This window comes from Heloderma suspectum, chromosome 1, assembly GCF_057233095.1.
Source record: "Heloderma suspectum isolate Gila_16-S chromosome 1, 16-S_ref, whole genome shotgun sequence".
Classification (NCBI taxonomy): Eukaryota; Metazoa; Chordata; class Lepidosauria; order Squamata; family Helodermatidae; genus Heloderma; species Heloderma suspectum.
Genome location: NC_139458.1, coordinates 364,557,763 through 364,582,004, shown reverse-complemented (window position 1 = coordinate 364,582,004; position 24,242 = coordinate 364,557,763). Strand labels below are relative to the sequence as shown.

Below are 24,242 nucleotides of genomic sequence, written 5' to 3'. Positions count from 1 at the left end.
AATTTGATAGCTCATTATCTGTGATCTATTAAAAACAGAACAAAGGGCATTTAGTGCAGGAGACACCTTGGATGGTCACAGCATCATGTAAAGAGCCCACAAACGTCCGTGAAGGAGCAATTTCAATCGCTGGATGAAAGCTCAGTGTGAAGGAGCCCTACATCTTTCTCCTTCTGCTTTTTAAAGGCTAGATGGCATTTTGGTCACTTCCTGCTAATTGGCCCTATACATTTTGATTTGATGATACGTGAGTGAAAATACACCCAATTTAACATACCATCAGCTTCTTCTTTTTTAAATATACCATTTGTAGAAAACTTCAGAAGAATAGCACTATTGAATACCAGTTTTTATATAAAAAGCACTAAAGCGTTTGTGCAGTTTTTAATTACACTAAGCGTCATTAGAAGTTTCAAGTATTCATTTTTTCTTTTTAAGAAAAAAATCATTGGTTATTGCTTTAAATACTTTTTGCCCTTAACAAGCATTTGCTCTCACTTTGCAACACTAAATGAAAATAATTGAAAAGCGATTATGCTCTCCTTTGATGTTAATTATCACTGTTATATTGAATGCCAATGGGTACGTGCGGTCTTCATTTCATTTACTGAAACTTGGTTAGTAGCTTCAACTTCAGCTTAATAGTTTCCCTTTTTCTCTCCTTCTCTCTCCAACATAAAATGGAGAGAAGCAATATTTTACCAAGAGATACAACAGAGCACATTTTACCTACATTTTTAAGGGCTTTCCCAGATAGTGCTGTTTGTATGTGGGGAATACATTGACATCCGGCTAGCTCGAGCCCCCGTTCTTGGGAACTCAACCATTTCCTTGCATTCAAGGAGCAGCATAGTGTTGCTGGGAAAATGCAATGACACCTATCCCTCCCTTCGGACTATTATCATAATAAATGACACCTGGATAAGTGTTTGCGCAAGTGTCACAAGCATCTATTGGCTGTGAGCATGAACATACATCGTTCCTCACGCACTCACTCGCTCTGGGAGTTTAAAATGCCCTGACATAGAATTACCTTGTTTTCCTCCATTTCCAGAGGGTAGCCATGTTAGTCTGTTGCAACAAGAACAACACAGAGTCGTGTGCCACCTTAAAGACTAATACATTGATTCTGGCATACACTTTTGTGGACTATAACCCACTTCATTGTGCCAGAATCAATGTATTAGTCTTCAAGGTGGCACACGACTCTGTGTTGTTCTTGATTTCTTCATTCGTTGCCCCGCTTCCCTTTTCCTAAGTTACGTATTCCTGTTTGCCGGTGCTGGTGTGCCTATCACCCTCAAAATGCAACCCTGCCCCTAAACAAAAGGTCAGTCTCCTGGCAGCCCTATCTGGGTGCCATGGGCACGGAATCAGGCCTAGGACTCCTTTAGCACCTGCAAGAGCCACTGGACAGGTTCTCGTGACTTCTGCACACACGGATTTCCATGTTACATTCGCCCTGAGAAAGCCTGGTCTGTGACTGCGCAGAGAGTTCTACTCATGGTCAAGCGAACCTGAGTAGAATTCCCTTTCAGACCTTGCCAATTCAACACGTCCAGGTCTGAACGGAGGGAGGTGGGCCCAGCCCTCCACCCACTGCCAGCCTTCACACGTTCAGGCAAAGGCCTGCCCTGAACGGGGCTATTGTCAGGTGTGGGGGGAACACCAGAGCACCGAGTTCACAAGCAGATCGTCATGGCTTTGTTATAAAAACCGCAGCGCGAGGCATCACTTCAAATGTATGACTTTGGAACTGCCACACTTCGGAGCAGCTTTGAAAGCTGTTTCCAGATCTGGGCCAGCAAATGTGCAACTGACAATCCTTGTCAGGCGAGACCTCCAGGCTCCATTTTTTTCTATAATTGATTTAGTTGTTATTAGTTATGCAGAGATGAGAGGGATCCTCGAGCAACATTCCATTCTTGAAAGCAACCCCTGTGAATTCAGCTTCTCCCCGCCGCCTTCCTCCTCATTATTCCTTGCTTAAGCCTTGCTTTCCCGGACACCAGCTGTCACCACAGAAGTCTGCGACAGTGGCAGCATCTTCTTCTGCCTTCTTATCTGGTTGGAGCTGCACCAGCATGGCCTGGAGAGTTTCCTTCACCATCTGGATCTCTCTCTGTAGAGACTGTATATGGTTTATTCAGGAATAAATTGAAAGGTAATTGGCAGCTCCTTTCCCCTCTCCAAGTTATTTAATAAGTTGTTGTTGTACTGTGCACAACAGATGGGCATTGCTAGCTAATTGCAGCATCAAGTTCATCCAAATTGCTTGGATTAAATATTAATACGTATTTCACACTTTCTTTCCTCCCCCACCCCCTCCCCGCCCGCCTGCCCGCCCCCACCAGTCTTGTTGGGCCTGTAGGCAACAAACAGCTTTATGTCCTGTTTTTGCTTGAGGTTATAAAATGAGCAGCATATTTATTTATTTATTTGTTGTGTGTATATGTAAGTGTAAGTGGCTGTAGTAAATCCCAATGTGTTATACAAAGAGAATATTGCAGTCACTATTCAGAGGAAATAATCTTAGATCTCAGCTTGAGAGGAATATAAATGAATATAAAGGGCTGGTTTTGTCACTGTGTCAAACCTTCAGGTCATGGATGGTAATTCTCACTAACATGAGAACAGATCACCTCTCTGAGTTCACATATATAGTGCCCTCCCATCTATATGAGGCTAGGAGATTCTCTGTGTGTGTCTCTCTCACACACACAGCTTTCCCCATACACTGTAAGATCATTCCAAGACTTTTATCTATAGGAAGAAAAAGCAGAACATAGGCTTGCACTTTGGTCCTATTTACCCAAATGTAAACTAATTTCAATAGAACTTACCCCCAGTTAAGAGCACTGAGTCTTGAAGACTGATTTGGGAATCACTTCTTCTACAGACCCAGCCCTGCAGCCGGATCAACATGTACATAACAACTTATCTTAATACCAACACATTTCATTATGGAACAACAAAATGCAAACTGAACCCCAAAGCAACCCTAATTAGTTCCGTACGGGAACAGTCAAATAATGGCTATTTCACATTTCAAACATGGATTATTATTAATAATGATAACACTAATAATATGAGACTGTACTTCACAGAAAATCAAAATGGCTTCACTTGGAACCAAATCTTTAAAAATTCCCTATACTGAGTGAGGATAAAGTAGTAGGCACTGCTGTGCTTCCCTGCTTTTTACCTTTCTTCAAGCTCCTGATCCACTAGCGAATGCTGCCGTACCCATGAATAATGTCAAGATGATGTTAAGACATCCTTAGGTTATGAAGCAGATAAAGCAACATCAACACGCTTTTCTTTAACTATAGGGAAAGTAACTGTAGGGAAACGTGGGAAAGTTATTCAAATATCATCAGTGCCAGACTATCATACTTCACACATACCAACTTGAAAAGCCCTTTGGCAGCTTTTGATTCTATTAAGACTTCATCAAGATTTTTTTCCCTCTAATTTATATACATTTGCTGTAATGTTTCACTCTTTCTCTTTTTACTTGAAGGGAAGCTAATACTTGTAAAAACCATATATAATAAATAGCCCTAATTTTTAGACAGCCTTCTCAGTCTAGAGGCAAGAGACAGAGAAGCTGCTGAACAAACATCTGTGTGCTAAGCTCTTAAAGCTCCATACAAAGTATGAATAAATGAACCCTTCCTGACACCTGAGAGGCAGCGAAATGGGTATAACACTGTATTAGGGCTCCCCTGATACACAAAGCTGTAGTATAATCATCAAGTTTGGCTGAAATCATGAGCAGCAAGAACAGACCTTTCAGCAGTGTATGAACATGCAAGTACCTCCTGAGGTTTAATTACCCTTGATATACACTCTGAGATTATGTGCTACATCACTTGTGGGTGTGTAATCTGCTAAGTGATTACCCCCTCCCCCAAAACGGGTATTTAGCTACAAAAGGGAAAATTATAGCAAGAAAGGAACAAAACAGAACTAACCTTTGTTTAGCATCAGTTAAATGGAAGGGAAACAAATTACAAATTGTGTGTGTGTCTGTTTGTACGTGTGTGTATGTAACTCACAATGTAATCCTATACATATCTATTCAGTAAGTCTCACTGAGTTCACCCAGGCTTACTCCCCAGGTAAGTGGACTGCAGCCTCAGAGTTGCTGATGGAGACCCACTTTTGGGGAACGAGTAATGAACTCAATTCACTGCTGGCTCAAGGTTTTGGTGGGCCATTGGGCAAGATGTCATCAATGGTTCACCTTCCTCCTCACTGCTGTTGCCGCTGCGCATTCACTTGCCCTTTCTCTGGGCCCAACCCAGAGGAGGGACAGGGCAAGGGCTGTTGTTCAGTGGTGGAGCAGCTGCTTTGCATGAGGCAGGCAGGTCCCAGGTTCAATTCCCAGCATATCCAGGTAGGGCTGGAAAAACTCCTGCCTGAAACCCCAGAGAGCCATTGCAGCAAGTCAGTGTCGACAATATTGGGCTAGATGGACCAATGATCTGACTCAGTATGAGGCAGTGTCAAGATTCCCTTAGCCCCCACTTCACTTCAATGCCCAAACATACGCAGATGAGAGGCTTCAGTCTACAGCTTTTAATCCATTACTTCACAGGGTCAAACAGATGCAAATTCTCAGAGAAACTCTCCACCTGCAAGGAATGCTTTCAGGGGATCCAAATGGAATTTACTAGAGTTGTCCCCCATTTTAAGAGAGAAGTGGTCTCGCTAGCCTAACTTAAGGGGAGGAGGTCCCTCTCTTGTCGTGAAGCCTCTAGCGCAGCTTCTCATGCAAGGCCAATCAGGTACAGTCTAAGTTCCGCCCCTGCCTTCTCCCTCTTTGCTCTGTGCCTGCGCCTGGCATCTATTAGGTCAACCTCTTGTTCGCTGCCTCTCACGGGGGGGAGGGTGAGGAGGGACCCTCAAGCTCAGCCATCTGTACGTTTGTAACCTGAGAAGCAGGCCTACTCATATCTGGACTAGCCTGGGAAAACATCTCCCCCATGTCTGATGGTTCTCCTTCAGAACCTGAACTGCTATCCCACTCTCTGCACTCAGAAACACCCCTGACAAGCAGCTTCCTAGGCTGCTGCTGCTTCTCCTTCCTGTCACTGCTCACTCACTAAGAGAGGGCAGGTGAACAGGCAGTGACAGCAAGGAGGATGAGCAGCATGGCCAAGGGTTTGGGGGGTGGGGTTAACAGTGGGCCTCCTGCTGGACTTGGGCCCTGAGGGATGCCTGATGGTTCCAACCTCTGACACCAGCCCTGACTCAGTTGATAATGTGGAAGAACCTCTCTGGAGAAACAGGGAGGAGATGAAATGCACCTCTTGCTTGCTTATCTCTCCATTGGCATTTCAAATGGACTATTGAATGCTTCAGCATCATTAATGGAAGCTTGTTTTTAGCACAGGGTAGAAAAGAAAGGACTATTTTATGCATGCAGAATTAAATGGCCAACCCATTTCTTGCAACAAAAAGGCATTTTATCTCAGACAAACTATTACAGGCACTCAAATTGTCTGTCAAAACCATAACTGCTAATTAAGACCCAAAATTACTGTGAAATTGCAATATAAAATCTATTTAATTTTACTGGGAATGCTGGGGCTTTCCTCTCAGTGAAGTAACACCTCTCATCAACTCCTCACACACCAGCAATGCATCACCTCTTGTCTTTGGTTCTTCCAATTAACAATTCAGAGTACTTTCATATGCTTGCCATTGATTAATAGTCCTTGGATCTTTTGTGGGTTTGATTCACAATGCTAGCTCTTTATCCAACAAATTCATCAGATGCAGAGATACACAACTTTCACCATTGCAGTGCAATCCAGTATATGCCTACTCAGAAGTCCCATTAAGCTCAATGGGGCTTACACCCAGGTAAGTGGGTATAGGACTGCAGCTTTAATTTGGTTGTTTGCCAACCAGACATCCATCCACCAAATGCAAAACCTACTGCTTAATATTTGCTTTGAGAAGCTACAATATTAAATAGAAATCCCTAGTGGGTCTGTGTAAATATTCAGTGCTAAGTATTAGTGCTGGCTTCTGGCTTCATTTGTGTTGTGTGTTATTCATCTCCTACTAGCAGGCTGGTTGATTCCAGTATTCTGTGCCATAAAAATGTATAATGAGAAACAATGACATCTGGGATTTATTTCTTCTAATAGAAGTTTAATTATTAATCAAAGCCACAATGTGTGTTTAAATATTGGCAGAAGTGCTTCCTTGATAGCACCAGGAAGTTAGATCTCTCAGAAGGAACCTTTTAATCTCTCTCTCTCATATTAAAGACATAATGGCTGCAAGTAGCCATAGCTACACTTACAAGGATTTGGAAGCTCGTGTTCTTGGGCACCTTCTCTTTGCCTCCAATTAGGGTGTGCCTACTTTGATGGGTGATTTAGATATGAAAATACCTAGGAATTATTTTAAGTCACACCAGAAATGTTCTTGGCAGTTCATATTGCCTCACTTTAAAGAGCAAGCGACTGCTCTTGCTGAGAGCCAGTTTGGACATTATTTTTGCCAGCTCTTCTGTACATTTTACTGCTCACGCAAGTCATCTCTTGGTGTGAGCAATGTAGCCCTGGCAGATGGCACTATGCAGATCAGTTTCCAAGGCCAGGTTGTGCTCTGAAAAAGGAAACTCCTGCTCATGGAAACTGATCTGTTGAATTCTGAGCCCCCTCTTCCTAGGTTACATTGTTCAGACAGAGATAGGTGAAAATAACATCTGAAACACTTTTAAGACTTAACACAGCATAAACATGTGTGGAGGCCGTCTGTTTCCCCATTCCTACTTCTTCACACAGCACATAATTAAAATTATGAAATTTACTAACCCAAGATGTGGTGATGGCCACCAATTTGGATTAGACAAATCTCTGGATAATAAATCTGTCAATGGCTGCTATTGCACTCGTGTCCTACTTGTGGGCTTCCCACACACGCAGTTGGATGGCCACTGTGTGAACAAGAGTGATCCAGCAGGGCTCTTCTTATGTTCTTATGAGCGGACTTTATCATCAGCCACGGTGGCTGTCCTACACAATCCAGTACTATCTTCTCCTTCTGTCCTCTCCTGCAAGTGTCCATCCCATCAGAACAAAAAGGAGATTTTGCCTAGATGAGCCCATTTGCCCCCAGATTTCAGGGTGTTGTGTTTTGGGTGCTCTTAACAAAACTGTGAAAATCCTATTCATTTGGCCAAGGAATGGTCTGAGGGCAGATGCTGCTGCTATGTTATTATGGTGTCTGAACAGGAGACTGCCCGGGGATGGGGTGGTGGATGGCAGCAGCTCTGAGCTTCTCAAAGGAAGAGCAGGATGTATAAATGTAATAAATGAAATGTGCAGCATGTGCACTGTTTCAGCATCACAATTTAATTCTGTTAGATGTGGCTGGAGTTTCTACCAGGGTATTTTGGGGACTACTAGAAATTACAAAAGACATGGAGTCACTGCTGCTCCCTGTGTCTGTCTGTCTGTCTTTCTCTCTCTCTCCCTGTAACATCTAGTTTTGCAGTCAATGATTTAAGGCAGGGGAAACACACCGCGCAACAATGCCACAGCACACGTTATGCAAAGCGAGACATTGCTGGGGAAAGAGGAGACACAGAGAAGTGGCAGCTAGACCTTTAGAAGTCCTATTAGTAGGGTTGTTTTTGTGTTTCTGGCTTTTAAAATATTGCAATCTGCCCTGAGCCTTTCAAATAGGATTTGATTACAGATTAAAATTGCCTTTTCTTGCTCACTTTCCTGACTATGTTCTTCCCTGTCCTTTTTTCTTCTCGTCTTGTCTGACACGTCTAGCTCTACATTTCTGTATGCATCCAATTTTAAAAGGCTCTGTCCTTAAGGGCACAATGTATGTGAAGAAGAATTTCGGAAGAAAAAGGCAACAGTGATTCCCCCATTTTTAATGTTCCACCTTTCCATTTATGTAGGCACAACAGGTGAAGATTCCGCAAGCTTTCCCTAGATGCCAGCAGATTTCTGTTTTCTCATTCAAAGGATTTCATTTGGAAGAGAACCAAATGGCTGTCCTGCTCTGGCTAGTTGCACTATACAGCATTGTCTGCAGAAAAATTATGCTACAAGATGTAGTCACTGAACATTTTAAGGGGAAAATATGTTGTCAAGATATGCATTCTGTGATTTGGCTGTAAATTATAATTCACTAACAGTGCAGTCCTATACATGCCTACTTAGAAGTAGGACCCGTTGAGTTCAATGGGAATTACTCCGAATGTGAATAGGACGGCAGCTAAAGTTTGGCCAGGTGGATTACGTTTGTTAGTGCACATTTCTGGATGTATGGTACATATAACACTTTTCACACATTCATCTGAACATGTGAAGGGAGAAGTGGGATCACATGCACTGTCCACCCCACTCCTCTCATTCAGCTGAATGTATGCATAGATCCTACTACATGCATAGGGATCTTACCATGTGACTGGGAACCATTGAAAAGCAGCATTCCCAGCTGCATGGCAAGAGCCATACATGTGTAACACCTACGTGCATGCTCAGCTGAACAAATGAAGGTCAGGAATGGAATGTGTGCCCCTGTTCCCCTCCATTCACATGTTCAGCTGGAAGCGTGAAAAGTGATCATGTCCCCCTAGATGTCTCCTGTAGTGAAGGTACTATAAACAGGATAGCTGAGGATGAGGATAGATTTCAGGATAGATGAGATTACAGGATAGATGATAGATGATAGATGATAGATGATAGTTTTAGCACGTGTGGGGTTAAAACAAACAAACAAACAAACATATTTGCATCAGCCTAAATTGAATGCAAAAATTACAATACATTATCAAAAATGTACCTTCAATTCCCATTCTTAATTTTCTCCTGTATTACCATGTGACACAGCTAGCACAAAAGTGGCTCAAATGCATTTTTCATGGCACGTATGAAAAACGTCTTAGACATCTGTTCAGTCTGACCTAATCTGGGATCAAGTCAATGACAAGGCTCCTCTTAGTTTCAGCAAGTGCACGATAAATGGCTGTTCTCCGAGGCCTCGCCTGCACAGGAGTGTTCTTTGATACCTGTTTGGTAATTTAGCACTAAATTGGATGCCTAAATTGGATACCTGAAAAAATATATAGGTGCAGTATGCCAAGCTATAGCTGCAATATGCCAAGTTGGTGCAGCTCGGACTAGCCGCACACTCAGGGAGTACCAAGATCTATATCAACGGAGCACATAGTACACCAAGCTGCCATTTTAAGGGGGATATTTAATAAAACACCATCTTTTCCTTTTTTTTTTCTTTGCCCTTAAGATGGCAACATGGACCTTTTTCAGGCTCTGAGGCCCCAGCGGAGGAGTAGAAAAAGGGCTCCTTCCCTATCTGTCTCTGTGGTGTAAGCAGCCAGAGCATTTGCATGGATGTCTGCCTGGTTCTCCGGTGGAGGAGCTTGGTGGTAGCAAGCTGGAGGCCACTGCTGACTGGACAGCGGCTATCCCGTTCAGATGTCATGCCTTGTTTGCTCTTGAAGTCCCACCCTGTTAAGCAGAGACAGTGGAACAGACTGCTGGACTGCCGTCGTACAGGTTCAGTCTGCCTTTACAAAGAGCTCTGGCCAGGCCTGGCTGAACGAGGGAGGGGTCAGAGGGAGTTGAGTATCGGAGGTATAACTTATCTGAAGGGGGATTGGGACTGTTGGGGCTCTCACACTTTCTCTGCCTTGTACTGAAGTTTTTTGCCTTGAGTAACCCGCTTGTCTCTCAGCTCATTCACTTGCTTCAGTAAAATGGATGTTGCAGAAGCAAATGTCACAGGAGTGATGTCGGGTTTGGGGCTCGGGCCTGGCCGCTGCTTTGCGCTCCGTTTGTGACCTTGGGCAAGCCACTTGTCTCTGTCTAGTTCCGCACTCAGAAGTCTTCCAAACGCCTCTGGGAAGGTGACAAGCAGGGCATGAGGGCAAAAGCATTGGCCTGTGATATATGTTGCCTCCGGGCAGGGCTATTTCACTTAGCTATTGTGGCTGAGAGGAGGCACTTCCACTGGTGAAGTTGGGGTGGAACAGATAGGAAGAGCCTAGGGAGGATGGAGGCAAACAAAAGGCGTGGTGAGAACAGTGTTGTAGAGTAGATGGGACCTGGAGTTCACGCGGCCTTTTTGGAAGCACCTCCGGTAGAGGACCCATAGGGCTTGGGCTAAGCATATTGCGCAGTGCCCCCAATCTGGATGGTTGGGGAGCAGGGTGGTTGTAACTCTTTTTCTCCACTATGGGTCTGATCCAGATCATGTGCTTGCAATTTATATTGGAAAACAGTGATCCATTTACTCATTATTTTGCAATATAAATTGAAGGCAAGGGAGCCCTGATTTGGGCCCAGCCCAGCCCACAGCAAGGGGGGAAAAGGTTAAAGCTCCCCCTCCACCCTCCCTACTAAGGTCCCAATCCAGATTAGGCCACTGTGTTTATTATTATTATTTATTAAATTTCTATACCACCCCATAGCTGAAGCTCTCCATTTCACACTACAGTAAAAATGGTGGTGGGGGAAGATAGCTGCTACATCTTTAAGGGATCAGTCCTATGCAATAGGCAGCTGCCTCCGAACTCAGAGGCAACTGCCTATCCAGTGCAGGGCAGGAAAAGCACAGAGGGGATCACTCCCTCCATGCTTCTCCTGCCCTGCATTTTCAACTAGACAGTCGATTGCGGCTGTCTAGCCACGGGAGGGCTGAGCAGGGGAGGAGACTGCCATATGACACATTGGATACCCCCTGAATGCCCCCTGGGAATGGCCCATTTTGGCCGCTCCGTGCTCCTCCTGCGAGCGTAGAGCACGGGGCTTTTCCGTGCTTCCTGCAAGGCAGCGTGGAAGTGGGGCAAGATCACTTCTCCAGGAACCGACCTCAGAGCGCGAGCTCTGAGGTCGGTTCAAAGAAAACCAGATATCCTATGGCTGTCTAGCCGCTGTCCAGCGGCCATGGGATTGCTCCCTCCAGTAACGTCTACTTTGACCCTCAATCTGTAACATACAGTGTAAGCCAGGCTTCCCCAGCCTGTTGCCCTCCAGATGTCTTGGACTACAATTCCCATAATCTCTGACTATTGGCCATGCTGTCTGTGGCTGATGGGAGTTGTAATCCAAAACATACATTTGGTGTAAGCAGCTTGGTCCACCTTCCACAAGGATTTCAATAAATGACTGTTAAATCAACTTTCACTGTTGCTGAGTTATTACTTTATTAGTGTAGTTTTCTAGAGAACAATGCTCTGTAACATACCTCTCTTAAGCAGGATTGACACAATGCCAGTTTTACCTAGCCAATGACACCCAGACCTTTAGCTGGAGCATCTAACACAGCATATCAAAAAGGATATGAGCAAGGCCTTCGTCAGAGCTGCAGATGGCTACGTAAAGTTGATCTTCCAGGTGCATCAGCTTCTCACTTATTTTCTCACACTTTTCTTTGAGTTCTGTAGAAAGTATATGGAATTCCTACAGATAAATAAAAATAAATAAAAAGAAAGTGTGCATGCTTTTGCTTGCCATTAGCATGACTGAAGGTCAAACTGAGCAACAATAGCTGTTTTAATAATATTTCTTTACTTGGGGGCAAAGTCAACATGATGGCAGCAGATCTGTCTCTCCGGATGCAGTTCTGCCACAGTCATGTATAAAGTGGGGTCCGAGGGGCCTATTTTAAGGACAAAAGTGATCCCGCACCAAAAGAAACTCACAGCATACATCCTCGCAGAATAATTTTTCTCTCAGCTGGGCTCCAATGTCGGTCCACCTGGAAAGAAGTGCCTAGGCCAGCAGTTTCAAGGAGTTAAACTGTGGGGTGAGAGGAACAGCCCTTTCACTCTTAAAATTAGGCCTACCACTCACACTTCGTCCATGATTGGGCAGAGGGTTCTCACTGAGGTGGCAAACCTGGATCTGAGCTGTACCACTGGATCACCCTTCCCAAGCTGGTGCCCTCCATATGTGTTGCACTGCAACTCCCATCATTCCCAGCCAGCAAGGGGATGATCAGAGTTGCAGTCCAACGCATCTTGCTTGGGGAAGGCAACCGTTTGGTAATTTACAAGCCAATACTCTATCTCAGACTTTGGCTACTACAGCAAAAAGCATTACCGCAAATTCAATTCCATGCTTGTCAAATGAAATTATTTTGATAGCTCTGCTTGTTGGAACTGTTGAGAGATCTTCCACACATGTGTTGGGGCTGGAAGGTAATTTGTGGTTTGGGAAAAGATGTCAAGCAAAGAGCCAGGCTCACACATGGTGCTGTCTGTGAATTGTCATTTGTTAACTTGGTGCTTAATTACACTCTGGGCCCTAAATAATATATGTGTGTGGCTTGGATTCAATGAGCTGCCTCAGTTGCTAAAAACTGACGTTTTGAGCTTGGAAATCCCACTCTCCACCTGACTCTGGGCAGAATCCAATGGGACGCTTACACCCCCGCTGATTCCTTTCCACCCCGATTCCCTTCTGCAAGTGGGTGGTCCCACCAATTCTGTTGCGCAAGAGGGACCCACCGCTTATGCAAGGGGGATTTAGCACTTCCTAGGGGAAGTCCTGAAATGAGCGGAAATACCTTACACAAGTTTAATGACATATGGGATGCCATTCTGGGGAGCTTTGACTACAGTACTGCCCCCAAACAGCAACTGTTGTGATCTGATAGTCCTAGCTGACACACAGAAACTTAATCTCCCTCCCTATCTCTCATTGTCCTTTTATCTTTTCCCATCTTTTTCTGATCTTCCCACTTATCTCACTGTCAATAAAGGTTTTCAATAATTCCACAGAGGTTCAAGACTGTAACAACAGGGCCATAAAATAATTATTAGAAGCCCCTTCTGTTCCCAATAGTTTGTACCCACCAAACCTGTTGTTCATTCTCCTTTCATGTCTATCATTGTTTATTGTTACTAATAATAAAAAATCTCAACTATGGATAATGAACAGTTATGAAATGCACTGCACTGGATAGCACTGGGAAAAATTCAACACTTGCATATTAGGGGACAAAGATGGAAGGGCAGGACATCTTCAAGCACCAATGGACAGAAAAGTAAACCTTTCACCATTCCCAAGAATGGGTTCCACAGAATTTGACAATAAGCACATTTGACTGAATGTCTCATTGCAAAACTCTACTGAAAATAATAACTTTACATCAAGGATCAATATGGCATAAGCTTTTAAAACCATGGACAGTCAAATTGAAGAGGTGGGGGAGGACCTCCATATATTGGCTGTAAATGTCCTTGTGTCTGTATGGGGTGAAAGAAGGCAACAAAGAACAACTCATCCATCAAGCTGTTAAATTGTTATTCAATACCCAGCAGGACCCTGCATATTTTAGGGAGAGAGAGAAAAACACACCTGAGCAATTTGCAAGATTGGAAAGCTATTAGAAAACACCTTTGTGACTGGCATTAAGAGATGGCTGCATTGTAAGCAAACTTCGCTGTCTTGCAGGCTTGCAAGGCGATCAATCGTGAAATCATTTATTCTCTTCGCTCTGAAAATACCAGATTACCAAGTGGATTACTGATTACCAGCTGGAGTGCTCATCTCAGAATAGCAATTTTATTTAAGTTGCTCACTATTCATTTACAAAGTTAGATTCGGATAGAGCTATCTTCTTATGTGTGTGTGAACTTTGCTTCATGCTACAAAATAACAAGAGTGCTTAGGAAAATGGTTCTATCCAGGTCTATTCTTTTAAGTGAGTAGCTGATTTTAGAGAAATCTTTGCAGGGAAAGCTTTCAAAGGCAGCACAAATGTTCATACATGCTGGTCTGTTTTGACAAATGAAAGCTATGAAAGAAGGTTCTCCAAATCTAGCCATTGTTCTGCAAACTTCTGCAGAGTAGAACAATTACAATTCAAAACATGCAAGGGGATGTTTTTGTTTGTTGCAAGCAAAACACCAAAAACAACAAACTCTGGCGGGTTGATTTATTGAGTAGTTTAGCTGAATCTGACTTAATTGCACTGCTGTAATTAAGGGCTATTAAGATATTAGGTTTTAGGTCACACTCCTGCTGCGACCAGCCATCAGACTTCCAAGGCAGATTTGAAAACATTAGCTGGTGCACATGAGTTCCAAATTATTGTGAAAATTCAGGGATTTGAAATCCTCTGCTATCCTCAGCAATAAAACTCATACAGAAAACAAAAACCCAATCAACAGTATTTGAGAATAGTGTTTATATCTGAGACTAATACAAGAAATGCAGGCATTTGATCTGTCACTTTCAAAGAGTTATTCAGATATTCTAGAACTGCTGCCCATACCCCTTTTCTTGTAGCTGCTCGCTCCTTCTCCCCACAGCTTTCTACTTCTACACAAAGCATTTTCAGGTTCACAACCTTAGGGCCATTTCTAACATTACATTTGGCTACTTGTATTACGAAAACAGCCCAAGATGCAAATCTTTGTAACGTAGAAGCAGTTGAGGATTCATCTAAGAAGTGCAAATGGTTGAGAATATCCTGAGAATTTTTCTGGACATCCATACAGCTTGGGCCTGTGGCATTTATCAGAGCTAAAGGAAACAATACCTGATAAGAAATTGACATGGTGCAGGGTTTAGCAAATTGGTATCATGTGTTTTGACATGTGAGCTGTGACAGTCATACAGTGCAAATGCACTCATTAATGGAGCAGAGTTTATTTTGTAAAAAAAAAAAAATCACCTTCAGGGAGTAACTACTGAGCTTTAGCAAAGTTGTGCAAATCTCCCTGAAAGTTAAAAAACTAAACAAAACTAAGTTACATTGCACAAATATCCTTGAAGGTGGAAAAACGTTAACTATGCATTTAACGAATTTCCCGAAGGTGAAAAAAATACTAAATTTGGGTAAATCGCCCTGAAGTTGAAAAAAAAAATGTTGCTGCCTAGGGAGGCAATGATGTGGAGGAGTAAACCAACTAGTGTCATTGCAAGGCATAATAGAGGCTTCTGCAGTCGTGCAGGCACCATGTTGGGGACCCCTTTGCGGGCACCATTGGAAGTGCCTGTGGGAGCTGCATTGGGGTAAATAAAAAGTTTACAATTTTGTCTTTAAAAGATCTGCAGACCAGATAAATTGCCCCCCTACCCCGCCCCCCCACACCCCGAACCTTTAGTTTGGCTACGAACCTGGCACAGAACTGATGTAAGGAAAAAATGCTAGTCTGAGCTCAGGGACCTGTACTGGTTTTCTGTTGAACTCCCTCCCTCCTGGCTGTATTTTGCTCCTGAAAGTGCAGTTCAAATAGCATTGTCGAGGGCAAAAAGCAACCAAGTAGGGGGGAATGCTGAGCAGAAAATTGGCACGAGCCTCTTATTTGGTTCACGAACACATTTCAGACTGGCTGTTTTTTTTTCTGAAACAGAAGTGGCCAGATTAAGCAAGCTCATTTGAACATGTGACTAACATCACATGTCGTTTGGGACTCAGAGGAGGGCCCTATCCCTTCTTTCTCATGTAGGAGGGAATGCCTCTTTTAAGACAAACACATGCATCATTTAAAACAGACAGTGAAGCCTTGTTTCCCCTTCCAAACTACTGGTTGATTCATGCACAGTTTTACATAGATTTAATCAAGTAAGAGCGCAATCCTATGCATGTTTAGTCAGCCAGCATGGCTGGCTAGGGAATGCTTGGAGTTGTAGAAATTTTCTGTCTGAACATGCATAGGACTGCGCATTAACTGATTGATCAGTTAAAATTCATACAATTGACCAGGTAAAAGCTTTAATAAAAAGGTTGTTTCACTTTTTGTGTGCCATATCAGAAACCCCACAACTCTCTCTTTCTCAAAAAACAAACAAACCTAGAAAAGGATAATGGCTCATTTTAACTTTTAAAAAGATGGAGAAAAAATGCCTCTCAGCATCTTCCATGCCTACTAACGTCACCGCTAATATTTTTATCTGACACATATATGGAAACAGGGAAAACGCTACCAGTGACACAGAAACTGTTTAAACACTTCCTGGTTGGAATGCTGCTTGACAGACACTGAGAAACACTGAGCATGTATCTGAGAACGAACGAGAGAAAGCTCCCTGCCTCCAGCTCAGTGCATTAACCAGACCGCCATTCTGAAGCTGGCAGGTTGGCCCAGTGCTACAAGCAACTATCTGTCGCTCCGGAATCCCTTCCAGTCTTGTTTGGTTCATTAAAAACAATATTTTTGTACTGACAGAAGTTTGAGAAAGCAGAATGCTACTTGCTAGGGGGAGCCAGATGTGTCAGGAGAAAGCAGAATGTTTGTTTTTATAAGGGAGTCAAGCTTCTGATGGTCTCGATTTGACAAAGTATTTCCCCTTGTAGTGTAAAGTGCAGACAACCATTGGAAGGTTTTGTTGACGGCAAAAAAAGATGCTCTCAGCTTTCCACTGTGAAGTGGGCATTCCCATCTTCCTTCTTGACATGCAGCATATGTTGCTTCTGATGAGAAACTATCTTAATGGTCTCCACTATACTTTCTAAAAATGACTATTTGTGAACCACCACAGGCAAATATCAGGACACTCATTTGCTTTGTGTGCAGATTATCCAGAGCCTTCCTTTTTTGCCCTGGATTCTTTCTTCTTCAGCTTTTTATGCCCAAACTCATCTTTAGACAATATTATTCATTTATTTTTTATTACAAACATTTTTTATACCACCATTCATTGGATCAGAACTCAGGGCTGTATGCAATAAAACAGTAACATTAATAACATAATAAGAGGCACAAAAGAAAAACCACAAAAACAATGCTAATTGTATCTATATAATATATAATGCCTGGGTGAATTAAAAAAATGTCTTAACCTGGCATCTGAAGGCTTGCAAAGAAGGTGCACCTCCCTAAGAAGGGCATTCCAAAGCCAGGAATGCTGGCTTTGGAATTCCAAACACACACAGGATTGTGCCCTAAGTTGCATTAGGCAAGCCACAATAGCATCAGTCCTTATCTTCAATACAGGCCTATCTCAAGGTGGGGTTTTAAACATTACTAAGATAATGTGAGGCATTAATGCTTAATATTGTTAGCATTACCTGGTTTTACTCTGCAACAATAAGACCTAGAACCTATGTGTGTTGTTGTTGTTTTTATAAAAATGTTGAATTTCTCAAGCTGCTGATGTTACCAGATTCAATGCTTGCATGGTGATCATGCATTCAAACAACATATTCTGTGGTTCATATTAAGACTTGTCAGTACTAAATGTCATACATCTTTTTATTTATTGTGATAATTCATATGATATAGATCTGTTATTTCATTATTTGAGATCATTTATACGCTATCCCATATTTTGTTGTGGCCTGTTGCTAATACAGAAATAAAATTGAATTTATATTGATATTGGTGAAAGTCATGCAAGTATAAGTGAAGTCCATTCTGCCAGACATTTCTATGCGTGCTGAATCACAAATGGGGTTGCATCTGATTCCAAAATAACTTTTTAGTGGCAGGATTTTATTCCCCACCCCGCTTTCAGATTCTGCTTCATTTTGTAGAATGTTATGACTTGATTTATCAAAGAAACTGAGTTTGAAATGCTGAGAGTTCTGTGTACCTGCCCATTCATCTGTCAAGTGAAATGGGGGGGGGGGCACACACATATTTTTCTATCAGAAAGTATATGCCAAAACTATAACTATGCCCTAAACCACAAGGACAGTTAAAGAACAAGAAGCAGAGTCTAGGAATAAATGGGCGGGTCTTGCAATGGAGGAATGTAAACAGGGAGGACTCCCAAGAATCTTTGTTGGGACTGGTGCTTTTTAACTTGTTCATAAATGACCTGGGCTGAGGGGTGAGCAGTGAGGTGGCCCAGTTTGCTGATGACACCAAGTCACTTAGGGTGGTAAAAACAAAAAAGAATTGCAAAGAGCTTCAAAAGGTTCTCTCCGAAATGGGTGAATGATCAGTAAAATGGCAAACATGGTTCCATGTAGTTAAGTGTAAGGTGATGCACAGTGGGGCAAAAAACACAACTTCACATATACACTGATAGGGTCTGAACTATCCTTTTCCTGGAGGGTGTTTCCATGATAACAGAAGGAGATGTGAATGGAGGAGTACGGGATATTTTAAAAAGGAATCAGCTTTGCTGCGCTTTGGTCCATGCAGGGTTCCACGAGTGAGTGCTCCGCACCAGTAGGGATGGCAGAGAATTCCGCCACGGATTCCAGTGAGGCCGGATTCTAAAGAATCCGCCCCCCCCCCGGAATCTGTGGCGGAACAGCCTCCTGCCCCCCGCCCCCCCGCAGAATTCCCCCAGGAAGGCACTTACCTGGGGCGGATGCGGCAGATTCGGCGGCGGCAGTGGTGGCAGCGGTGGCGGCTCCAGCAGCTGGTCTCCTGGCCGGCCGCGGCAGGGCTGCTACCGCCGCCATTGCCATCCTTGCAGCCGTGATAGGCTACATAAGAATTTACGTAGACTATCACGGCTAAAAAAAAAAAGGTAAAGGTGTCCCCAACCAGTCATCTCCGACTCTAGGGTGCGGTGCTCATCCCCGTTTCTAAGCCGAACCCCCCCCAAAACACACAGCATATGCAAATGGCGGTGGCTACGGCAGCCATTTGCGTATTATTTACGTAAGATAACCGTAGAGTAGTGGACGTAGCCTATCACGGCTAACCCCCCCCAAAAAAACATGCAGCATACGCAAATGGCGGTGGCTATGGCGGCCGCCATTTGCGTTCTTTTATTTTTCGCTGATTTATCTTACGTAAATATTTACGTAAGATAACTCGGCGAAAAAAAGGGAACGCAAATAGCGTCCACTACGCTATTTGCGTTCCCCTTTTTTTCGCTGAGTTATCTTACGTAAATATTGACATAAGATAAATTGGCGAAAAATAGGGAATGCAAATGGCGGCCGCTGTAGCCGCTGCCATTTGCGTACGCTGCGTGTTTTTTTTGGGGGGGGTGTTAGCCGAGATAGGCTATGTAAATTCTTACGTAGCCTATCATGGCTCCCTGGCTGGACACAAATGGCGGCTGCTACGGTGGCCACCATTTGCATCCGCACCAGCGAGTCCGCGGCCGGAAATCCAGCTGCAGACAGCCCTGGCCCGGCCGGCTGCACCACGGAGCTGCTGTGGAGTAGAGCCGGCCATCGAGGAATCCGGGGGGGAGGAATGGATCGCCTCCCCCTCTGTCAAGGATTCTGGGGGGAGGGACGGAGCGCCTCCCCCCCCATGAACACAATCCGCGAAAAGGTGACTTTCGTACATCCCTACGCACCAGTAAAAATCGCTTCACAGAACATACTTCCGGGTGGGGATTGGAGTGAACGTCTTCTTACTGGCAGGGGCTGCTCAACCAATAAGAGAGGCTCCCCCTCCTTCCTCCTTTCCCCTGAAGGTCTAGATGCACCTGCATTTCAGGAGCAAGCCTCATTGAGCACAATTGGGGTTACATCCAAGAAGACACACATCTGTTTAGGTTGGGAAAGGGATGGGGGAAAACACAGGGATGGGGAACCAGCTCCCTTTCTAACCAAACCGATACTGTGCAAGATCTCTATAATGAAGCTGTGAAGTAGTTACTTCCTAAGGCAATAAACCAAACAACGGAGAATCGGAGCCTCAAGATTGCGCTTTACCACAATTAGGGAATTGGGCTTTAAACTATGCCATCTCAATTGAGGGAAATCTCTGTACATTCTGATGTGGGCATTCAGAGGACAAGCCTCGTTGAGCACAAATAGACACTAATTGGTTTGTGCAGGGACGAGAAACATACAGGAAACACCCCTTGACTGGGGTCACAGCGAAAGGCACACCCCTGGGCAGGGCTAGCATACCCGAGGTCAATGCAGGGCTTGGGGCACACAGCAGCTATACCAGGGAGAACCCGACTTGAGGAAAAGAATCTGACTTTAAGCAGTCTCAGGAAACCTGGGTTTTCCCTGTTAAGCTCCGGGGTGGCTGCTGAATGGTCATAACATCACGTATCCCTAACTACCTCAACACGCAGCCAGCTCGGAGTAAATCGCTGGTTGGTCACAGCTAGCTCAGACCGATCCGTGTATATATGAAACATAAACACTTTATTTTACCACATATTATTTACAGAAAGAAAATGATTCCTTAGTATAAGCCGAACCCCCCCAAAACACGCAGCATATGCAAATGGCGGTGGCTACGGCACTGGCTGGTGCTCCCTAGCACTGGACCAGCAGACTGGTGGGAAATGTTAACCCAGTGGGTGGTAGCTGTGACAAATGTGAATCCCATGCTCGGGATCATTAGAAAAGGGGCTGGAAATAAAACTGCCAATATTGTAATGCCTTTATACAAATCTGTGGTATGACCTGCCAGGATTCATGGGATAAAGTCGTCCTGCTTGTCTTGCTGAAAACACCCAGGCAGCAGGGGCTGAGCATGAAGGTGAAAGGGAGCCCTGCCTGTGGGTGGCTCCAGCCAGTCAGGGACGGGCGCCACAGCTGTGGGAGAGTGAAGCCTCAGCAGCAACAACTGGGTGTCGTCAAGCTGCTAAAGAATCCGCCCCCCCGGAATCTGTGGTGGAACGGCCTCCTGCCCCCTGCCCCCCCGCAGAATTCCCCCGGGACGGCACTTACCTGGGGCGGATGCGGCAGATTCGGCGGCGGCAGTGGTGGCAGTGGTGGCGGCTGGTCTCCTGGCCGGCCGCGGCAGGGCTGCTGCCGCCGCCATTGCCATCCTTGCAGCCATGATAGGCTACGTAAGAATTTACGTAGCCTATCACGGCTAAAAAAAAAAAAAGGTAAAGGTGTCCCCAACCAATCGTCTCTGACTCTAGGGTGCGGTGCTCATCCCCGTTTCTAAGCCGAACCCCCCCCCCCAAAACACGCAGCATATGCAAATGGCGGTGGCTACGGTTCATTCAAGAAATCAGCTAATTCACACTCGCAAGCCAAGAAATAAGAAACAAAACCCTTTTCCTTTCCATCTAGATTTTGCGCTGTATCTAGGAGCTGTCTTCTGTACATGGAAGGGCTCCACTCATGGAAGGTGCCTCTGCCTGACTTTTGGGACCCTCCTACACCATCACTCACCCCATTCAGCAGAACCCCCCAACCTTCTGTGTAACATTTTCAGCTGACTGGAGCAGTGCTGTGGGAAGTCTGGGGAAGTCTGTTTCTGCCAGCCCAGTTGCATCCACCTAAATCTGGATCCAAACCCTTTTCTTTACCGGTTGCCAATCTCAAGGGTACACTAGCAGCATAAGAATTGGTCAGGCTATGTTGTGGTTCAGACCTAACTGTAAGAAGGCCTCTTTGATTATGAGGAAAAGTGCTCTGGATGTCAGATGCTCCTTGTGGAGGAAGAGATCAGGACATTTCTAAAAGGTGTGATGACCCTCTCTTCTACACTGCTGAAATTTACTTTAATGCCTCATGTGCTGCAGTTTGACAGTTTGGTTTGCTTTGTGGTGGGGTGATTTGAGGAGTTCCTCTCGGCTCCTGAGCTGTCCTGCTGTTTTCTGTGAGCATCACAGATGGGTACTAGTTTGCTGGACAGGTTTGACGTTCTTTGTCTCGGAGACCATATGCTTCCTCCCCTGTTACCTTACACAGCACATGCTCCCTTGGCAACTGCCAGTGGCTGATGGCCAGACACCATCCATGAACAGTTATCATTCTTTTCTGACAATACGTGTTTCCATTATCTTGATGCCTATGGGACTGTGGAGACTTGTCTTCACCTTGTGCTTCGTGGGCATCTTTATGTCTTCACATGAGCAAGACATGCTATTGGTTCCTTTTGCATTCATTTTCTGATATGACTGCAATACTCTCACCTCAAGAACATTACTGTTCATATTACATCTTTCCACGTTGTATGTGGATGAGTTTCCCTTAGCTTGGGTAGTCTATTGGATTGAAGAATGAGAAGTTGTGACTTTACATCCTGCCAATGAGCTAAAATTTATATTGGTCCCTAGAGTTATTTCACACTGATGTTCCTGTTTGTACATGACACCAGCAATCAGTGAAATGAATATTATCTCAATAGGGAAACGATCAACTCAGCATTAAATGCTTTTTTAGCATTTGTGTATTTAGTTAACAAGAGCTGCATTCATTCACACTGAAGGTAGAGGGATTTAAGCAGCCTCTGTGTAGGGTTTATTTATTAATTTAAACGAATTTTAAATCTGCCTCTGCATGGCTCAAGGCGGCTTTATGGCATATTAAAATTTACAGTAAAAAATCATTTAACAAACCAATAAACCAAGGGTGGAGAACACAGGGCCCTCTGAATGATGAGTACAACTCTCACATAATCATACAATTCCCACATGTATTTTAATGTTTTCTCTTTGTAAACCGCTTAGAGATTTTTTTTTTAAATATGGTAAGTGGCACATAAATTTCGTAAATCACCATCATCATCCCAGACCATTGGGCGTGATGACTGGGGGTGATGGGAACTGGAGTCCAACAACATCTATAGGGTCATAGGTTCCCCACCCCTGCAATAAACAAACACAACAGATTAATACAATTAGTAGTATCAACAATTACAGTTAAGGGATGAGTCTTGAACTAGCAAAATAAATACTTTTGGTGGATATAAAATATCATATGCATACACTCCTCAACTCCTTGACCTAAATTATCCATAGTCCAAGCTTTGGCCCGCTGGGCCTCAATATGCAGTTAGATTCACAGCAAATTGGTTTTATTCTTACATTTTAAATCCAATAATCCAATTCATAAAACAGAATATGCCTCACTTAAGGAAAATTTGTATCTATCTACTTTCTTATTTCAGTTCTATTTCAGGGTTTTTTTCATAGGCCTGGGCTGATCTTTTCAACCACTTACTCGAAATCAATTTTAGCATCAATAGGACAATGTTGGAATAAGTGATGAGTGAACTATGGCTGCAGTTTTCAAGATCTGATCTCTTTGCTTATGAAAACACCTTATAGAATCAATATATATTAACTTGTTCCATACAGATATCATGCAGATAACTAAAATGGCATGGGGACCACAACAAAACAAATCTAGGGATGGGGACCATTCTTACAGTATTATTCTTAACGAGACATGAAAGGCACTTTCAGAGAATCAGCTTTATGTCTGATTATCATCTGAGTTTTCTAGATGTGACTTCCAGCAACACAACTGGCGCCAAACTGGAATTGATGATGGTGGGGAGAAGGGGTACCACCAGGAAAGTAACTGGCGCAGGCAGGGGTTTGGAACTACTGTTACTGATTTGGGACAATAACTGTGGTGCCACTCATGTAGATCTTGCTAATCCATCCAGACCACCAAGGATCAATGTTCACGGCGCAGTTTGACACCTTGTGTTTGTGTGTTATTCCTTGCAGTTAGGGTAATGTCACAATCCTGTACCTACTCTAGAGAAGCTGAGTAGATGAGACAAGAAGAAAGTACAGAACAATGGAAGAGGAGGAGAAGAAAAGAATTAGGAACCAGTTCTAGTGACAATTCCAGATTATCTTTTTTTATGGATGATCATCACGCATTTGTTAACACCTTCTACCCATTGACACATATGTCAGGGTTTGTAACCATCTTTTTTACCATTTTAAAACTGCATTTGAATTTCCAGGTGCATTTGCCAGGCCTAATAGGCTCATTTCAAACCAAATCATACATTTATTCTGCTAACAAGAACTCTTTCTCAACAGCCACCACCAAGGATATAGGTGGTTATATCTTTAATTCCACCAAGGATATAGGTACCCCTGGATACAACGAATGTTCCCTGATTCATTGCTTGGTTTGATGGCAGTACCAAGTCAGGGCCCAAGACTTCTATACATGTTCCAAAAATTATTTGATAAAAGCCATGTCAGAGTCTCCTGGATGGCTTGGATCACACAGCTTCTGGTCTCTCCAGCCCAGCCATAGGTCCTCCAGCAGGCATATGGTAGAATGAGGGAGAAATGAGGGAGATCCCCAGCCTTTCCTCTTTGTAAAAAACTATACCATTCCTTATTGGGCAAAGGGTGTCTACACACCTTTGTGACGTCAACCTCTCAATAACTGAAAGAGGCAGAATTTGTGAAAAGCCAGTCAGGGAAGCCCACTTTCATAACAGGATCACACATATCTGGGTAAATTAGAGCTGGGCAAGGCATGGATGATATTGTTGAAACCTAATTCTGCTTGCAAATAAACTGATTAAATTGGAATTCCAGAAGTGGAGACAGAGAGACAGAAAGACATTACACAAACCCTTATTCCAGTTATGACTGTCTGGCTTCCAGACAGCAGTCCTTTCT

At 43.8% G+C, this 24,242-nt stretch overlaps 1 protein-coding gene across 1 annotated transcript in view; it reads right to left on the bottom strand.

Moving 5' to 3' along the window:
* Positions 1-11,194: 11,194 nt before the first annotated feature.
* Positions 11,195-24,242, bottom strand: part of DISC1 (DISC1 scaffold protein) — a 204,885-nt gene continuing 191,837 nt past the window's right edge. Inside the window, 1 exon segment of the mRNA XM_084819275.1 lies at positions 11,195-11,471. Within this exon segment, the coding sequence (XP_084675401.1) occupies positions 11,328-11,471 (144 nt within the window). The 3' untranslated portion in view covers positions 11,195-11,327.